Below are 19,788 nucleotides of genomic sequence, written 5' to 3'. Positions count from 1 at the left end.
TTGCCCAAGCTTACAGAAATGAAGAGGTATCCAAAATGTCAATGTATTCATTTTTTTAAAACAAGTTTCCATTTTACAAAGATAAGTGACCAGTGAAGTTGTCCAGATGTGTCCACAGCCCAGGCGTTTGGCCAGCCATGCGAGCTGAGCACAAGCAGGGCTTTCGCTTCTCATAGAGCACGGTGGGAGAGAGGCAGGTCCCCGTGTGTGGTGTGGTCTGTGTTGTGCAGCCTTGGTGTTATGGTGACTGCTGTGGTTAACTAGAGAACTTGGGCCGTCCTTAGCTCCGCCCAGCTGTTGCCTAGTGGAACCAGGGACTCAGAATGGAAGCACTTCCTGTTGCAAAGACAAGAAAACCTTGGTATCTAGGCAACATCTCCCAAGCCTGGGATATTAGCTCACTCTTCCCCACTCTCTCTTATTTTAGCAGCTATTAGCCTGTCAGGTGGTTTCGCTTCAGGAGCACAGCAAAAGTAATCTCAATGTATTTAATGTTTGGGAAATGAGATGATTTTGAATATTTGGATGACATGGTTTAGAGACAACTTTAGTGGCAAATGCTTTGATATTGTCTACACTCATTTGTAGTTTGAGAAAATTAAAAAAAAAAAAAAAAGGTTAGCTGGGCAGTGGTGGTGCACTTGGGAGGCAGAAGCAGGTGGATTTCTGAGTTCGAGGCCAGCCTGGTCTACAGAGTGAGTTCCAGAACAGCCAGGGCTATACAGAGAAACCCATCTTGAAAAACCAAAAAAAAAAAAAAAAAAAAAAAAAAAAAAGTTTAGAAAGAGTAGGAGTTATATCATGACATACGTATTTTTTTCCCAAATACTAGGAGTTGGGAAAGTATGGAAATTCCCTTAAACAATTATCTATTGCCAGGTGGGGTGATGCCAGCAGCCTTTGATTCCAGTACTTGGAAGGCAAAAGCTGGTAGATCTCTGGGAGTCCCAGAAAATAAACAACACCAAAACAAACAAACAACAAACAAAACACCATCATCACCACCAATAACAAAAACCTCATAAGGATTTAATTAAGCCACTAATAAAGATGGAAGCTTAAATGCATGTTACTAAATGAAAGACACCAATCTGAAGAGGTATATGACTCCAGCCACCTACAAAGAACTACAGAGACATTAAAAGATAGGTCAACCCATCCCTGCTACCTAAGTCCAGTGTCTCCACTCTCTCATCCCCCAAGGCTTAGGGATCACTGCCCTGCCAAGAGGAGGCAGTGTGTGAGAGCAAGAGGCCGTGGATGACTACAGAAAACATCTGGACACAGCAGTGCAGCAAAAAAAAAAAAAACCTGTGCAAACTCAAGTCAGACCAAATCCCCACACGGAGAGATAGGCACACAATCCCACAGCTGACAGTGGAGAAATCAACCATTTTTAGCTGCTGGAAAGCATGAGTTTTCTCTAAGAGTATAGCATTCTGGTAAGGTGACCAGGCTCCAGTAGAAGACCACATATCCAAGAATATCTGAGCAATACAAATTAGTCTTCAAAGGTTAAAAAACAAAAAGACGCAAAGTTCGGTGAAAAGAGAGTGGGGTAGATCTGGGGAAACCTGGACTATAATTAAAACAAAAAACTCTCAAAGAATTTAAAACAAACAAACAAACAAACAAAAACGCTTAATAAAAAAAGAGTATTAGCTGGGCAGTGGTACATACCTTTGATCCCAGCACTTGGGAGGCAAAGGCAGGCCAATTTCTGAGTTCAAGGTCAGCCTGGTCTACAGAGTAAGTTCCAGTACAGCCAGGGCTACAGAGAGAAACCCTGTCTGGGGGGCTGGAGGGGGGTGGGAAAGATGGACAAAGGCTCGAGGGGAGAAGGATGAACATCCCTGTGGATACTGACCTGGATACTGACCGCTTGGAATTTTGTAGATTATTGAAACGGCAGATACAGACCATCTCACCTTTGTCCTAAATCTCAGACTATACAAGGTTTTAACTGATAATGTATCAGTGTAAATTCACCAATGCTGACAATGAACTATCATGGGGGGCTGGGTTAATGGATAGTAGAAAGCCTTTGAGGGTGGGGAAAGAGGGAGGGAGGAGATGCTCACCTTCCCAGTTTTGCTGTAAATTCCAAAATTTTTTTTTTTAAATCTTTTTTTTTTTTTTTTTTTTTTTTTTTTGGATTTGGTTTTTTCGAGACAGGGTTTCTCTGTATAGCCCTGGCTGTCCTGGAACTCACTCTGTAGACCAGGCTGGCCTCGAACTCGGAAATTCGCCTGCCTCTGTCTCCCAAAGTGCTGAGATTACAGGCATGTGCAACCACTGCCCGGCTTAAAAAAATATCTTAACTATATGCTCAATCATTCTGTTTTTGAATGTACTTCAGATATTATACACACTAACATCTAGCGAGCACTTTACATAGATTTTCTCTGTAATCTTAGCGTAATAGGTATTTTTATCCTTTTATAGACAAGGACATTACGGAAAACAGAATTGAAATAATAAAAACAAATTTACAGACTAAAAATTTGGTCATTTTCTGTAGGTGCTTTGCTACTGACTAATTTCCACCTTTCTCTAACATCTTGTTTCAAAAATACCTCTTTTTATTAAAAAAAAAAAAAAAATCCACGTTTCCGTATCATTAACTTGGCCCAATCGCGAGGAAGCATAAGATGAGGGGGCGGGGACTCAGAGACTACAAATCCCAGCATGCACCGCTGCCCAGGCAGCTGCTTGCAGGGCGGTGGTTTCCTCAGCGCTCTTCCCTGCTCCCCGAAGTTTCTACATCCGAGATGGGTTTCTACGACCCTCAAAGGTGCCACTGCCTGCAGCTGCACGCAATCCGGAGACGGACCTGGGTGAGCCCTCGCCGCCCGAGCCCCAAGTCCCTGCGGCGCAGCCCGCCCTACCCACCTCACCCGCAGCTCCAACAAGCCGTACTGTCCCACAGAGGACGCGCACTTGGTTGCTACGGAAACGACGCAGCCTTTTCCCCTAACTCGTGCAGCGGTCAAAGGTCGCCTTGGCAAGTTCCGGTTCCGGTTCCGGGATCTAGTTTGTTGTGGGCCGGCTCTGTTGTGCGGAGCGGCTCTTAAAGGGGGGTTCTGAAGTCCGGTTGTGAGCCATAGTCACTCACGTTCCGCGGCTGGAGTCATGGCGGCCTCCACGGCAGCTGGGAAACAGCGCATTCCTAAAGTGGCTAAGGTAGGCGATCGGGAGGAGCCCCCCGAACAGGATCCGCGGGGTCGGGCACCAGATTCGGGACAGCGATCTCTGCGCTGTGGTCTAAGAAGACAGGTGGTCAGTGAGGTGGCGCAGGGTCTTGTCACTCTGAGCTCGTCTCGGGTCTGCCCAGCCTTCGTACCAGGGTTGCAAAGCATCGGTTCGGTTCGGTTCGGTCAATTGTTTGCTTTGCTGGTCTCTGGGGATTCCCTGCTTTTACCCCCGGGCGAGAGTGCACCGCTAAAACTGGAGAAAGGGTGAAATGGCAACCCTGATAGATGTAGCCAAGTACCGGAGGCACACCATGGGCAAGAACCAGAACGGTGCCAGTAAACTTGAGGGTAAACTTTGTGAAGGAAGCTAACACTTAAAGGCTGCGTGAAACTTAGACAGTGGAGGGAATGGGAGAGGATAGGCTCTGTGCATTGGCGTTATTTAGGTTAGACGGTAAATTATTATATTTCCAACTGTGACTGATACTTCACCAATGCTTAATAAATGTCAAGTCTTGCACTTAGCCAATACATACAATCTTTTTCTGGAAGTCTGGTTTGACCTTTTGTCTTGAGACAAGTTCTTATTTCCACATGTAATTATTGTAAAAGTCTAAAAATGTAGTAGCTTTTTTTCCTCTTCCATCCTGAGTCATAAAAGCCAGGGTGTGTATGCTGGCTAAGTTTTTGACAGCTTGACACAAGCTAAAGTTATCTCCAAAGAGGCATTTGGACTAAGAAAATCCATCTATTAAGGTTGCTTGTAGGCAAGTGTGAGGCATTTTCTTGATTACTGATTGATGCGGAGGGCCCACCATACTTGGGCAGTGCCACGCCTGGGCAGGTGGTCCAGAGTAGTCTGTGAAAGCAGATGTAGAGTGGCTTGTATATCAGTCATGCCTCCAGCCACCTGCCCTGTCTTCTTTTCATGACAGACTGTGATCCAGCTGTGTAAGCCAATCAGTCAACTCTTTCCTCTGCAGGTTGCTTTTGTTGGTGATGTCCTATCTCAGCAGTAAAAAAAAGCAAATTAGTAGCCGGGCAGTGGTGGCGCACGCCTTTAATCCCAGCACTTGGGAGGCAGAGGCAGGTGGATTTCTGAGTTTGAGGCCAGCCTGGTCTACAGAGTACAGAGTGAGTTCCAGGACAGCCAGGGCTACACAGAGAAACTCTGTCTCCAAACCAAAAAAAAAAAAAAAAAAAAAAGAGGAATCCGTGTGATTTCCCCCCAACACTCCAGGTTGTGTCTCAGAGAATTGAAGATGCCATTCAAAGATGGCCTCTTGGACTCATTCTTAGGAAGTTTATGTCCTGGAGAATATACAAGGGTTTTAGAATCTTGTCTGGCGAACGCTACCCCAGATAGGAACGTCTCTTGTTTCTTAAAAGGTGAAAAACAAAGCCCCGGCCGAGGTGCAGATCACCGCCGAGCAGCTCCTGAGAGAAGCTAAGGAGAGAGAACTCGAGCTCCTCCCGCCTCCACCTCAGCAGAAGATCACAGACGAGGAGGAGCTAAATGACTACAAACTACGCAAAAGGAAGGTGAGTCTGTGGAGAATGCGCTGTGCACAGCAGTCATCACCCACAGTGGGAGAGAAGGGCCTGGGCAGAGTTCCGAGAGAGCCTATGTGCCCGGACCTTAGGAAAATAGTTGGGATTATTTAATCCACAAATATTGTGGAAGGTATATGTGAAATTCTATAAATTACTGAGCACTTGAAGGCAATGTTAAAAGTTGTTTCAACATTCTTGTTCTTTTTTTTTTTTTTAAGATTTATTTATTATTATATGTGAGTACACCATAGCTGTCTTCAGAGGCCCCAGAAGAGGGCAGCAGATCTTATTACGGATGGTTGTGAGCCACCATGTGGTTGCTGGGATTTGAACTCAGGACCTTTAGAAGAGCAGTCAGTGCTCTTAACCTCTAAGCCATCTCTCTAGCCCCAACATTCTTGTTCTTAATAGGAATGAGAGTAGAATATATTAAAGTATAATAATATACTTGTTAATTGTTACGGAGAACAGAAAACCTACCAATAGCTACCCCTACATTTTCCTTGTTGAATGAACTTCTAAAGTTCATTCTCCATGAACTTTAGAGAAACACCTGTCACTGTTACCCTTCTGGAGAAAGGCTCTCGTTCCTCAGCATCTAGGATATCATTTCTCTTAGAATAAAAGGAGAAATGTATAAGAGAAGGCAAACTCATTTCCTCTTTATTATACTGCTCCCTGCTCTCCTTTTGTCTTTCAGACCTTTGAAGATAACATAAGAAAAAACAGGACTGTGATTAGCAACTGGATAAAATACGCACAATGGGAGGAAAGTCTAAAGGAAATTCAGAGGTAAAATTGCCCTGCCCGTGGTATCTGTATACAAAGAGTGTGTAAGCGAGCACGTGACAATCTAGGAAGAGCGAAGCATGGACCCCATACTGTGTTAGTAATTCCCAGCTTCTCTTCCTTGGGGCCCTCTGAGGCACTGGGCACCCGGAAGACTGTGGAGTGTCCCAGGGGGTTCTCCATATGGGTATTGCTGCTCATACTCCTGTCGCTAAAGAACAGTGTTTTATCTGTTTTCTGTGTTAATTGAATATTGTTTCAAAAATAGAAGTGTTCTCCCGAAATCTGTTGTCAAGATAAAAATGGTGGGTAGCCATCACTTCTGTTGACCAGCCTCCCTGCGCTCTCCCTCGGACCCGTGCTCCACTGTGACCACCTCCTTGCAGGCACACGCCATTGCTCTTTGCTGTGCCGTTTGTTTGCTTTCTGCCTTGACCCCTTGAAGGTGCCCTTCTCCACCAGCCTTGACTTTTAACAAACTACAGCTGTCTCTTGCATTCTGTGTTCTAGAGTTCCTTCAGCTTAGCTGGTTTCACCAAACACTGCCATTTCTCTCTGCCTCCTGTCCAGACCTTGGCTATACTGCTCATGACATTATGAAATGTCTAAAGTTGTACGGTAACTTGAGAACATGGTTGCTTTTCCTCCTCCTAGGCCCAGAAGGTGGCCCATGACAGATGCTAACAGTGTAGGCGGGCTTTGCAGCTAGTGTGAGGTGGCTGCTGCGTGTCTTACAGGTGCGGCCTTTGATGCTCTCCATCTCTTATTTGTTAAGGGCTCGATCCATATACGAACGTGCTTTAGATGTCGACTACCGAAATATTACGCTCTGGCTGAAATATGCAGAGATGGAAATGAAGAACCGCCAGGTCAACCACGCCCGGAATATCTGGGACCGCGCTGTCACAACTCTGCCACGAGTCAACCAGTTCTGGTAAGCTGCTGATTGCACGAGGCAGTCTTGGTGAACTAGCAAAGGGCCACTTGCTTGTGTATTTGTTTTATTGCAATTATAATAATTGTCTATGTTGAATATTGCATTATATTTTTTTAAGAATATACTGTTTTTTTTGTTTTTGTTTGTTTTAATTTTTCATTTTTTGGTTTTTCAAGATAGGGTTTCTCTGATTAGCCCTGGCTGTCCTGGAACTCACTCTGTAGACCAGACTGTCCTGTAACTCAGAAATCTGCCTGGCAGAATAAATTGTTTTTTAATGTCACATAATCTATGAGTCATAATTCTAATATTCCATAACTCTGTAATCAAGCTTTAATGTTTAATGCAATTTTTTATTCATAAGAAACTTCTAAATGGGGGCTAGAGATACGACTCAGTGGGTAAGAACACTGACTGCTCTTCCAGAGGTCCTGAGCTCAAATCTCAGCAACCACTTGGTGACTGACAACCATCTGTAAGGAGATCTGATGACCTCTTCTGGTGTGTCTGAAGATAGCCACAGTGTACTTATATATAATAAGTAAATAAATCTTTAAGAAACTTCTTAATGAAGGCCCATCTGGTCTACAGAGTTCTAGGAAGCCAAGGCTACACAGAGAAACCCTGTCTTGTAAAAGCAAAACAAAACACTTTAAAATCTGTGCATTTAACAACGCCTCAGAAGTGTCAACACTTTCCTTTCCCCAGTCATTTTGACCATAGTCAGCATCTTTGGATGGTTCTCTGTCAGGTACAAGTACACGTACATGGAGGAGATGCTGGGCAATGTGGCTGGTGCTCGTCAGGTGTTCGAGCGCTGGATGGAGTGGCAGCCTGAGGAGCAGGCCTGGCACTCCTACATCAACTTTGAGCTGAGATATAAAGAGGTGGAGCGGGCCCGCACCATCTATGAACGCTATATCCTTTGAATGAGGCATTAGTGATACGTGACTGTCATGGGTGTCTACCTCCCAAAAAGATGTCACGGTAAAGACATATAGCTATTAATGTGACATTGGAAGCAAGTTTCATCTCTTTTCACAGTTTTCTATAGGGTTAGAAACTGGTCAGGTAAAAATGTGTAGATTGGGTCATTTGAGTCTTTTCAGTGATAGTGCGGGTTCGTTTTTGGTTTTTGCACAGAGTCCTGGCTGCTAGAACCAGAGGTCTGTGTTGATCATTGGCACTGCTAACAGAGGTCATCCAGAGGTTCACTGCTTACTAGCTGCGACTCCAGCTAGTAAATGATTCCAGAGTCATCTAGTTCCTTGCATCTTTGTGTCTTTTCTATATGAGAAAAGTTAAAACTAAACAATGCTGAAGTCTAGTTATATACCGTGGATAGAGCACATGGCTTGCCTATTTTGAGGCCCTGAGTTTAGACTTCAGCACTATAGAAAACAGGCCAATGTTAAGAAGGAGAAGACGGTGTTTGTGAAAACACCATTAGGAATGGATTTGTGATGCTCGTCACCAGAGGTGCCTTATGTGCACATTCACACTTGTTGAAATTTATTTGGAGTGCTCAAAGTAATAGCTGCTGTACTTTAGCAGCCATTTGTAGGCATGTATAGAATGGTGGCTGAAGTCCATTTCCGCTGTATACAGTGAGGCCTGAGTGCGAAGGCAGGAACAACCCATTCTGTGTGCACAAGGAGCGCTCGCCCCCTCTGAAGCCAGTGCTCAGGGCTCTGAACCTGTAGAGGGGGACAGCCTAAAGCTAGGTGGTGCTCTGAACCACAAACACATGAGTAGATGACTTAGTTGACCAAGTACTTGGTGCACAATAGCCTTTGTTTGGATCTGTAGCACGCATGTAAAAAGTCGCACCCAGCATTTATCTGTGATCCCAGTACTGGATAGGTGGAGACAGGATCACTAGGGCTATGAGGCTAGTCAGTCTAGTTGAATAAGTAAGCTCCAGCCATATCAAAAACTAAGGCGGAGAGCAATGGAAGAAGACGCCTCCTGTCAGCCTCTGGCCTCTCAGGCAACTTTATGTGCATGTGCGTGCACACACACAAAAGAGGATGTGCTGGTTTTAGGATGTATCACTGTGGTCTGTGGGAGATGTGTACACGCATTCCTCCTAGGAGTAGTGGTTTGGCATTCAGTGACTGAAAGTACTTCCTGGCTTTCAGAACTGCTGTAAGCAGTGAGACCCTTACTGTGCAGCATGAAGATCTTCAGTTGTGTCACTCATTCAATAGTGGCTTACAGAGGCTTGAGGAACACTTGGTTTGTAGCTGATGAGACCCTAAGGACTTAATATTGTCAGTGCTTGTGGAGACCCTCAAGTGCAGGAACTGCCCGACTCAGCAAGCGAGGAAACTGATTAAGCCACTTGATCAGGGTCTCGGGTGATGACCTAGAGGTATTTGACCCAGGAAACCAACCTCAGAACTAATGTTCTTAGCATCTTTGCTACCCTTGAATGTATTTCCACTGTGGAAATGATTGGCCTCTTCAAGGAAGGCCAGTGTGCTCTGTTGATGAATGGCAAGTGAAGACTTTGTCTTTAGCTTTGGAGAGCAGCTTTCTTTCTGTGGCAGTTTGCTCTTTCATTGTGGGTAGACTGCGGTAGTTCGCATTTAATGGAACGGGGCTTTTATCTGCCATGTTCTTTTGGCCTGAAAGTGCAAAGCTTCATAAGCATTTCCTCATTTCGTAAAGCAATGATGGGTGAAGTTGATACTATTTCTCCCTTTCTGCACATGAAAAAACCGAGGCAGGCGGCTTGTTGAAGATCACATGGGTTGTAACTGGGTTGAGGTTTTCTTTGGCTTCGGCTTTGTCCTACTGCTACAATACTGAGTCAGCGCTGACAGGAGATGCAATGAGCAAGGCGAGCCCGGCCTCATAGGCTGTAGGTCGGTTGCTAGCCCTTTGTTATGTGTGTTCATCCCCCGTTGTGTTTGGAATTGCTGGGGTTTGGGAGGTTAGTAAGGTCTGGGGTCTGTTGTGTGGGCATTGAACCTTTGGTATATATACACTGCGCATGCGCACGGCCCCTGAGCCGACCTCAGCCTGCGTCACTGGAGTGGCTGTGTTGTTCTGCCTGCTCTTTCCTTCACTCCCTGCCCGCACTTGTGCTCGTGCACCCTGCTGTGAAGAACTGGATCAAGTATGCTAGATTTGAAGAGAAACATGCTTATTTTGCTCATGCACGGAAAGTCTATGAGAGGGCGGTCGAGTTTTTTGGGGATGAGCATATGGACGAACACCTCTACGTGGCCTTTGCTAAATTTGAAGAAAATCAGAAAGAAGTAAGTCACAATGACTTCATCTCTGTTTGATTTTATTTGCTTATCTATAGAGGAAATGTTTTCTAGATAGAAAAACATAATTTAATACGGAACAGAATGCATGTATTGCTGAACTCCACATTGGAGCTAAATGGTCGTTACAGTAACTGTCTTAATTTCATTCTGCTTTGTGTAAAAATTATGTCTTTAAAGATGAATACCTGGAGTTAGGTGTCTTGGCACATGCCTCCAATCCCAACTCTCAAAATATTGAGGATTGACTCAGGCTGAGGCAGTAGAAGCATAACTTTGAAGGCAGCACAGTATGTAGGGCTTATCTCGGAAACACAAAAGTACATATATAACCTGATGCAAGTCACTTGGTATCCTGCTTCAAGGCTCTCATAGAGAATGAGCTGGGGAGGCAAAGAACCAGAGCCCTCGGGCAGAGGAAACAATGTAGAATGGAAACAGATTGCCCCACAAATAAGCCAGTTCCTCTCTTCCCTGGTGTACACAGAAAAGAAGGGGTCCGAATTGGAGGGGTCAGATTCTCTCTAGGTGGCACAGATTAGGGGGTTTTCAGTGGGACAGTGACTGGACCGTATTTTAGTGAGCTTCTGGAGCAGGGCAGGGCAGAGCAAGAGTGGAGCCAGGGCAGGCTGAGGAGGAAGCTCGGTGGGAGAGGGCTCGGGAGCCCAGGTCACGTTCTGGGTCTGATCATCAGCACTAACTACCAAGGAGGCAGGTGATAAAGCCAGGGAATCCAGTGAGATTTTTTAAACATTCTTGTTTAGAAAGGGAGGTGGGTCAGCAGCAGGGTAGAGGAGAAAGGGGGAGTAGTGAAGAGATAAAAATAGATTGGCACTTGTTCAAAGAGTCACTGAAGGAAAGGAGAACAAGAAAGGAACCAGAGCAGACTCACGGGGCTTTGGCGTGAGCCGGCATGCCGTGGAGATGGAAAGGACCCAGGATGGAGAAGTTTTATGACAGTATTAGATATGGAAATGTTAATGTAGAACTATTAAATATAGAACTGTTATGTTAAATATGAGTTCTTTCTGATTGAGGCCTCAAAATTTAACTTTTAAGTAATAAGTTGCTGTTATTCTCAAGGTGTGACTAAAATGAGATTATGTTTTAGATGATAATCTTCTTACCTGCTTTTAGTTTGAAAGGGTACGAGTTATCTACAAATATGCCCTGGATAGGATTTCAAAACAGGAGGCCCAAGAACTCTTTAAAAATTATACCATCTTTGAGAAGAAGTTTGGTGACCGGAGGGGTATAGAAGATATCATCGTGAGCAAACGGAGATTCCAGTATGAAGAGGAAGTGAAGGTGGGTGCTGCTGTAGATGGGTCACGTTCGAGCTCTCTGGGCTGGAGCACGGGACAGCGAGTGGGGCTACTGGTTACTCTCCTAATGGTGCCTCTAACAGACTTGACAGTGATTTCAGGCAAAGTAGAGTAAATGTGGCTGGTAGAACGGAGAACAAGCCATACTTGGATTTACTATGCCATTCCCAGGTACAAAGACCTTTAACTGATAGCAAGCTGAAGAAATATGTATCCTATCACTTGGGAGATAGAGACAGAAAAATTGTTAGTTCGAGGTCAGCCTAGGTTTCATGTCAAGTCCATGCCTGAAAAGAAATATGGCATCTATTTGAGCTCATTTGTGGAAAAGGATGGGAGTGTCAGAAATGGTGGCAAACACCTGCTTTGCGTAAGCAAGAACTCTGCAATTGACAGTTCTGTTCTTATCTCTGCAATATATCATTTTGATTTCAAAGATAGCAGGGTTGTCTCTCACTGTTCTGTGTATCTTTTGCTTAGTCAGATTGAGATAGCACCTAGCAAAGGACTAAGTCTGGTGTTTAAAGTGGTCGGTCAGTAAAATGTGTTCAGAAAAAGATTACTGTTTTTTGAAAGGTTGGTTCCTGATTTTAGAGTCTGATAGATACCCATTGTAATTTCATCAGCAGCACAATGGTATACAGCCATATGTGTAAAAATACATGTATACAAGTTGAAAGGTGTACAGTAGCTCAAGCCTATATAGTCCCAGGACTGGGGAAGCCAGAGCAAGAAAATTATGAGTTCAAGGCTAGCCTAGGACTGAGACCCTGTCTCAGAAACGTGGAATGTCATCAAGCAGTGCTGTTAGTTGATGGCAGCCCAGGAAAGAGTCTCTGCTTCGAGGTCCCTGGCCAGTGACCTTTTATGTTCCTTTTGTACAATCTCAAGGATGATGTTTTAAAAGGAGATAGCAGGTAAACATCTAAAGGGAAAAATTGCTAAAATATAGCAAGTTTGGTGTCTCCTTATAGTTCTGACAGCCTGTGAAGTCTAGCTCTTGGTTCTTTTTATTGATTAAGCTGGGGCTTTTCTAGGCCAATCCCCACAATTATGATGCATGGTTTGATTATTTACGCTTGGTGGAAAGTGATGCGGAAGCTGACACTGTGCGAGAAGTCTATGAGAGAGCCATTGCCAACGTGCCGCCCATCCAGGAGAAGAGGCACTGGAAGCGCTACATCTACCTCTGGCTGAACTATGCACTCTATGAAGAGCTGGAGGCCAAGGTGAGAAGGCGAATGTGGGGCAGCCGCGAACACCCTTCTTACCCCAGCTCATGACTTTGCCTGCGCTGTGTAGTAAATGATAGCCACAATCTTTGAGACGACAGTTTTAAATTGTTTTAGAACCCTGTCCACCGATTTACATCATTCAAACGATGCCTGTTAGTTAAGACGTGGTGGTGTTTTGTCTTAAAACCTTGAGGTACAGTAAGCTAGATAGCACTTAAAACTTGAAACAATGGACCAGTGAAGCAGTTTAATTACATATAGTTCCCTAATAATAAGTTTTAACACAAATAAAGATCATGGCCAGATTGGTTTTGTTTTTTGTTTTTTGTTTTTTTGTTTTGTTTTATTTGCTTTTCGTAAAAATCAAGTGGCATTTCCAGAAATAGGTAACAGGTAAAGACTATCCTCTGTTCATCTAAGACTATAACATCTTTCTGCTGTCAGGTTAAGGCCTTTCTGTATTGATGCATTCAAACTTTGATGGCCACATTGGTACTTTTAGAAAAAAGTTTGATGATCAAAAGTAGTTGCTAGTTTTTGATCATAAATGGAATCAATATTTAAAAATAACATCTTGAGAAATGGAGGTCTGTTTTTACTACAGGTATGAATTTAATTGATAAAATAAGTATTAAAATTATTTATTTTATTTTTTATTAAAATTATTTATTAAAAGTATTAAAATTATTTATTACTTATCCTCATAATACAGGATCCTGAGAGGACAAGACAAGTATATCAAGCATCTTTGGAACTAATTCCTCACAAAAAGGTACACTTGCTGGATCAAAATCTTATTTTATTACCTATAAAATTATATGTATATATCAGTTAAGTTTTCAAGTGAGTATGAAAATATTAAACAAGAGATACAGTCTTTGCCTGAGGAAGCACCCTAGTTCATAGAACAGTCACTAATGCAGTTACCAGTGTAGAAATCCAGGGGAGTGTGGGTAATTCAGAAACAGATTGGAAGAAAGACGATAGAACATGCACACGGAGATCCCAATTGGGTCTTCTGATAACTGAGAGCATGCTTATGTGGTTGAACACATGGCTTCTTTACAGATGTTAAAATGCTGCCTCTATTGTATTTCCCAAAATGAGAAACAGAAAGTCCTGCTTGGGAAGCGCTGACTGAGTTGAGCTCTTGGAAATAGGATATTTACCAACTTAGAAGCAGCCCATAAAACATTCAGAGCAGAGGCTGCCGTGCCATGACGTGTGCCGTGCAGTATCTGCCTAGGTCTTCGTATGTGTGTACGTGGAGATTTTGATTATATTTTTTATTTGTGGGAGGAGGGCTGCACATGTGCCATAGAAGACAGCTTTGGGGGACTTGGTTCTGTCCACCATGTGGGTCCTGGAGATTAAACACAAGGCTCATGCTTGACAGCTGGGACTGGTCACTGAGCCATTTCACCAGCCTCCTGGTGTATTGTTAACTGTTGATAAATGACATCTTTGCTTAAAACAAACAAGATGCATCCCTCCTTACCCTGAAATTTTACCGGTAGCTTTTAATTGGTTTAAATTAATTTTAAATGCACCTCTTAAACCAGATTTTTTTGTGCTTATGTTTTGTAGTTCACATTTGCCAAAATGTGGTTATATTATGCACAGTTTGAAATAAGACAAAAAAATCTGCCATTTGCCAGAAGAGCTTTGGTAAGTAAAGAAAGGATTGGCATGTTTCATTAAGTTTTATGAGGCAGTTACAGTCTTCATACTTTCAGTTTATATAGTTCCTACTGAAAAGAAGCAACAAAGCAGGGCGTAGTGGCATACACCAGTAAGGCCAGCCCTGCCTGGTCTACACAGCAAGACCTTGTCTCAAAAAACGAAAAGAAAAAGAATTCAGGAGGGGAGCAGCAGAAATGGTGGTTTTGTGTGTGTGTGTGTGTGTGTGTGTGTGTGTGTGTAGAGAGAAAGAGACTGAGACATAGAAAACTGCTGTGCTTTGAGAATAAGTGACTGCTGAGTGCCCATTCTAAGTGGGGCATAAATACCCCTTCTATATCCCTGTAAGGCCCAGGGGCTATTGAAGAAGAGGTAGAAGAAAGTAAGAACAGGATAGTAGGGAGGAGTGTTGGGAAATGTCTTCTGGACATGGTGTGACTGTAGCTCAAATTCACAGCAGCATCTGTGGCTTGCAGGATCAAGCCATCCTGCAAGAATTGTCCAGGGCTCCCGAGACTCCACCTCCAGTAGGGGGCCATTGATGGCTGATGACTGCTGAGGAGGAAGCAGTCATTTTCTTCAGGGCTATAGTTGATAATTGGGCTGCTGGTGCTCATGTAGTCAAAACTACCTGTACTCAGTGTGACATGACGGTGGGCAGGAGAGTGGGAGAGGAGAATTGGGGGTGAATATGATCGAGGTATATTGTATATGTGTATGAACTTGTCAAAAGATACAAAGACAGCACTTAAGCTGGTGATGACTCAGGCCTTCAATTCCTGTGCTTGAGAGGCACAGGCAGGACAAGTCTCTGACTTCAAGACCAGCCTGGTCTACAGAATGAGTTCCGAGACAACCAGAGCTACACAGAGAAACCCTGTCTTCAAAACAAAAAAATCTGGGAAGTGTCTATAGTTATTAGGTCTGTCACCAGATTAGTAGTCTGGAATTAGTAGTCTGAATGCACTTTGATAATTTGTCATAAAATGTCTCAGTAGGATAAATTACTGTGTATACATACAATTTTCCTTCAGATAAATTATTTGCTTCCTGTGGGCAGTAGTAAGTCAGGCTTGATTACTTTTTATTTAAAGGTTTGTGTGCTTGACTCCATACTTTAGGGGATTCTTGGGAGGTATAAGACCCAGTGGCTGTGTGCTCCTACAGTCTTGCCGGTAGCTGGCGAGGCCCGTGAGCACAGGCCCCTGTGTCAGCTGAGTGCCTGATGGACAAGTAGACTGTAGGATAATAGATCGATAGCACAGCAATAGGAAAGCCGTACTCGACTCCAGCTTCTAGGACAGACTCAGCAGGACTACAGTCGAATCACGAGTGTAACAGTGCTCTTGGCCCTTTTATTCCTCAGGGAACTTCCATAGGCAAATGTCCAAAGAACAAGTTATTCAAAGGTTACATAGAACTGGAACTGCAGCTTCGAGAATTTGACAGATGCAGGAAGCTTTATGAAAAGTTTTTGGAATTTGGACCTGAAAATTGTACCTCGTGGATTAAGTTTGCGGAATTAGAGACAATCCTTGGTGATATTGAGAGAGCTCGGGCAATCTATGAATTAGCCATCAGCCAGCCACGGTTGGATATGCCAGAGGTAAGACCCCAAGTTGAATATATCTTAGATACTTCTCAAGTGTTCCCCCTTAGCTAACCAGCTACACAAAGTATAAGAATGATCCAACCATCATAATATTATAGTCTTTTCTCCACTGGTTAGGATTCTGCTACTGTTGAATAAGAAAGTGAACAGGGGAGTGTCAGCTGCAATCCCCACAGCCCACAGAGAAGAAAGGGTAAAGGGACTGAGAGGAACCAGGAGAGGGACCAGCTATAGGCTCCACACCTGGAACAAAGGAAATGGGGTAGAGATTACATATCTCTGCCCTTAGGGTAGTTTTGCCTGAAACTTGATTTTAGATCCTACTAGCAGCTGTGTCCTAGCCCACCTTCAGTAGTTAAGCCACAGGTAGCACTGAACCATGGCTAGGACTGACTGAAGTCTCACAGGAGCCACAGGACTGCCCTAACCTCAAGTCAATCTTGTCCTAACGTGAACCTGCATTAGAGCAGAGTTCTGACACTGCTGATTTCACCTGTGGCTCAGATCTACTCTACTAGACTGCCAGATTCCCTCCTCCTTGGCTAGCAAGAATGTGGCTGACAAACATCTATAATGTAATAGGATGCCCTCTTCTGGCATGCAGGTGTACATGCAGATAGAGTACTTGTATATGTAAAATAAATAAGTCTTGACCGTTTTTTTTAGCTCAATACCAATGTGGTATGGGGTAAAAACACACAGTAGCTAATCTGGCCTATCTTCTCCCTAACAGTTAACTGCATGGGCAGCAGCATCAGGAAAGTACCTGGAATTCTTGACAAGTTTTGTTTGTGTTAAGCATTTAAAAAGAAAATGTAAACCTGAATCCAGACCCTTTTTTTCCTTTCTAAAATCCTAATTACATGTTGTCAAGCTTCTAAATGCTTATCATCTTATCACCTTCTTATCATCCACATGCAGTCTAACTGTTGAATAAAAGTCTTTGTTCCTGGATAGGTCAGGATGGCTGAACTATAGGGGCATGTGGCTTTCCTAGTGCTAAGATTGGCCTTTTTATTTATTTATTTTTTAGGTACTTTGGAAATCATATATTGATTTTGAGATTGAGCAGGAAGAAACTGAGAGAACACGAAACCTTTACCGACAGTTACTTCAGCGAACACAGCACGTCAAGGTATCCTGTACTTTTTCAGTAATCTCTCATTTTATTTGTATAGCAGTTTTGGTGTTTGTAGACAAACTATTTTAAATGACTTTCTTGTTCTTAGGATCTGTTGTTCCCAGAGGACTTACAACTATTAAGCTTATACCTACCAGATCATTGTTTATGTTGCCATGAATCTCTTGGGCATCACAGGTTTAAAGAAGTTAAATTTTTTCTATAATTTTAAAACTATGTCAGACACCTAGAAGCAGAAGACTGCTTCCCTGCTGACACTGAAGCACATGTTCAGTGTATCAATCTGTGGTGCATTATCAGCAGATACATCATGAACTGGAGAAACTAACTTGATGATCACTGTTTCTTTCTTCTGGGTGACATGGTTAATTTTTTTTCTTAATGGTTGATTTTTTTTTTTCTTTTTTCTTTTCTTTTCTTTTTTTTTTTTTTTCTGGTAAGGTCTGGATCAGTTTTGCTCAGTTTGAGTTATCTTCTGGGAAAGAAGGAAGTGTGGCTAAATGCAGACAAATTTATGAAGAAGCTAACAAAACAATGAGAAACTGTGAAGAAAAAGAAGAGAGGCTTATGTTGCTGGAATCCTGGAGAAGTTTTGAAGATGAATTTGGAACGGTATCAGACAAGGAGAGAGTGGATAAACTTATGCCGGAAAAGGTCAAGAAGAGAAGAAAGGTCCAGGCCGAAGATGGGGTAAGGGCGCAGTGCTGGGGTTTGTTCCTCCTGTGTCAAGGGAGTAGAAACGCATCTGACTTTGAAGTCTGTGCTTTGAAGTAGTGTTTGAACATTCTTAAAAGCAGATGTAGACAGCTTGGATAAGGAGCCCCTTGTAGTCTGGAAAACAGCCAGGGTTAGAAAATGGGAGGGACAGGGTAGGGGCAAAGACTTTTGAGCGAAGGTGGAGTCTGGGAGCCATATGGAGTCTGCTGTTTATTTGTTGAATGCGGGTGGGGTGAGGTGGGGTGGGGTAGCTTCACCTTTTAGAGAGAACCCAATCCTAAGGCTTTGTAGGGTAGATAGAGCAAGTTTGGTGGGAATCATGGAAGACTTTTACCTATGACTGGAGTGCTGGCATCTCATAAGGGTGGACTGAGAGACCTGAGTTAAAGATGATCTAGTAGATGTTTTTTAAAAGCCTGGCAACTGAGGAGTGGAAAGTAGGAGATGAGGAGAGCCTCCATTTTAAGGTAATATTTAGAAATAATAGCCATGCTTGATTGGAACTGAGAAGATCTAGGAATTCAAATACTATACAACTATGTGGCCTCTGCTACTAAATATTAAATACAAATTCAAATTTAAAAAAAATTTTTAATGTTTTGCACGCATATATGTGTACCACATGCATACCCCGTGCCCTCGGGTCAGAAAGTGATACTAGATCCCTTAGAACTGAAGCTATTGGATGGTTGTGAGCTATCATGCAGGAGCCAGAAACCTAATCTGGTTTCGCAACAGCTGAGCCACCTCTCTAGCCCCTAAAACACAATTGTTTTAAATTGTAAAGGACTTGTAGGACTGCAAGGTCGGTTGAGGCACTGAATGCCTGATTGCCTGTGGAGCTGCTGTGCACAGATGGTTAGCTTCTGTCCACTTGGCCTTCATTTCTCAGCGCTAATGCAGTGCTGCAGTCAGACCATCTGAGCGGCCGCTTAGTCACGCATTTAGTCAGCCTTTGCTCCTTCTATAGCAGGATCTGATGGCGCTTTGTACAAACTGTAGTTGAGTTAGACTCCAGGTTTCCCAGACACATTCTTCATTTTGCCTTCTGAATGAAGCATGCTCCAGCTATGTGCTCACCTTTTAATTAATGTACTTTTCTGCAGTCTGATGCTGGATGGGAAGAATACTATGACTACATCTTTCCAGAGGATGCTGCCAACCAGCCTAACCTCAAGCTTCTGGCGATGGCCAAGCTCTGGAAGAAACAGCAACAAGAAAGAGAGGCTGCCGAACAGGATCCAGATAAGGACATTGATGAGAGCGAATCCTCATCTTTTTAAATGTTGTAATTATTTTTTTTACAAATTAACAGCTTAGAATTTTGACTTCTGGATGTTTTTATGTATTTACCCAGTGAGAAGTTGTTTGACATCTTTGAATTATTTTTTAAAATGCTCTTGGGTTTAACTATAGGTAAGAAACTATAAGTAAAGGAATTTTTTTTTTAATAACAGTTTTGTTACTTGAGTCCAAGCATTTCTAGAATTTGCTCCTGTTGCCTTTATTAGATGGAATTCTTGTGCTTAGCACATGCTTTAGGTGGAACTGCAGACTTAAACTCTGTGTTCAAGGTCCATTCTCCAGGAATAGGCATGGTTTATCAGGACAGGGTATACATCTGAAACTTTTAGCCTTCATTTGTCTCTTTAAAACCACAAAACTTGAGTCCAGTCTTCCATGTGGTGGCTGTACATTTTAGTCAGTTTTCAGTTTTCTCAGACAAGCAGTAGTATGGTGGTACCTCATTCTGATGATTCCATTAGAAAAGGAAGATTCTGATGTCAATCTTGTTTTAGTAGCACACCTTCCCTGCCCCCACCACCCTTTTTTGCATCATGTGCCTACTTCTCACAGAAGTAAATGGACTTGGGATAGTGTAATCTCTAAATATTTTAATTGATTTATAGTGACTGTATTTTTTGACCCCAAGTCTTTATCTGCCAAGAACATTTTAGTTTGGCTTCAGTTTTTCTTTCAAACTATTTGAGTTTTGTAATAGCTTGTTTAGAAAACAATGGCCTGCATACACGGATGCTGAGGCGCAGTGTCCCCTGCATACACGGATGCTGAGGCGCAGTGTCCCCTGCATACATGGATGCTGAGGCAGTGTCCCCCTGCATACATGGATGCTGAGGCAGTGTCCCCCTGCATACACGGATGCTGAGGCGCAGTGTCCCCTGCATACACGGATGCTGAGGCGCAGTGTCCCCTGCATACATGGATGCTGAGGCAGTGTCCCCTGCATACACGGATGCTGAGGTGCAGTGTCCCCCTGCATACACGGATGCTGAGGCGCAGTGTCCCCTGCATACACGGATGCTGA

At 43.3% G+C, this 19,788-nt stretch overlaps 1 protein-coding gene across 1 annotated transcript; it reads left to right on the top strand.

Moving 5' to 3' along the window:
- Nucleotides 1-3,014: 3,014 nt before the first annotated feature.
- Nucleotides 3,015-18,932, top strand: Crnkl1 (crooked neck pre-mRNA splicing factor 1). The gene is made up of 14 exons (XM_052183815.1): nt 3,015-3,183; nt 4,584-4,736; nt 5,449-5,540; nt 6,313-6,471; nt 7,226-7,392; nt 9,562-9,740; nt 10,890-11,060; nt 12,115-12,306; nt 13,025-13,084; nt 13,900-13,980; nt 15,359-15,598; nt 16,638-16,739; nt 17,187-17,435; nt 18,569-18,932. The coding sequence occupies exons 1-14, from the start codon at nt 3,133-3,135 to the stop codon at nt 18,743-18,745; spliced, it is 2,073 nt and encodes a 690-aa protein (XP_052039775.1). The 5' UTR covers nt 3,015-3,132; the 3' UTR covers nt 18,746-18,932.
- The last annotated feature ends 856 nt before the right edge of the window (nt 18,933-19,788 follow it).

This window comes from Apodemus sylvaticus, chromosome 5 (assembly GCF_947179515.1).
Source record: "Apodemus sylvaticus chromosome 5, mApoSyl1.1, whole genome shotgun sequence".
In the NCBI taxonomy this organism is placed as follows: Eukaryota; Metazoa; Chordata; class Mammalia; order Rodentia; family Muridae; genus Apodemus; species Apodemus sylvaticus.
Note: the sequence above shows the minus strand (reverse complement) of the source record. Positions and strands in the feature narration are given on the sequence as shown.

Bases quoted from the DNA above. Each gene is read 5' to 3' on its own strand.
- Crnkl1 (XM_052183815.1), top strand. From the start codon at position 3,133: ATGGCGGCCTCCACGGCAGCTGGGAAACAGCGCATTCCTAAAGTGGCT. The intron at 11,061-12,114 runs GTGGGTGCTGCT...GGGCTTTTCTAG, and splicing joins AGTATGAAGAGGAAGTGAAG to GCCAATCCCCACAATTATGA. The intron at 12,307-13,024 runs GTGAGAAGGCGA...CTCATAATACAG, and splicing joins ATGAAGAGCTGGAGGCCAAG to GATCCTGAGAGGACAAGACA.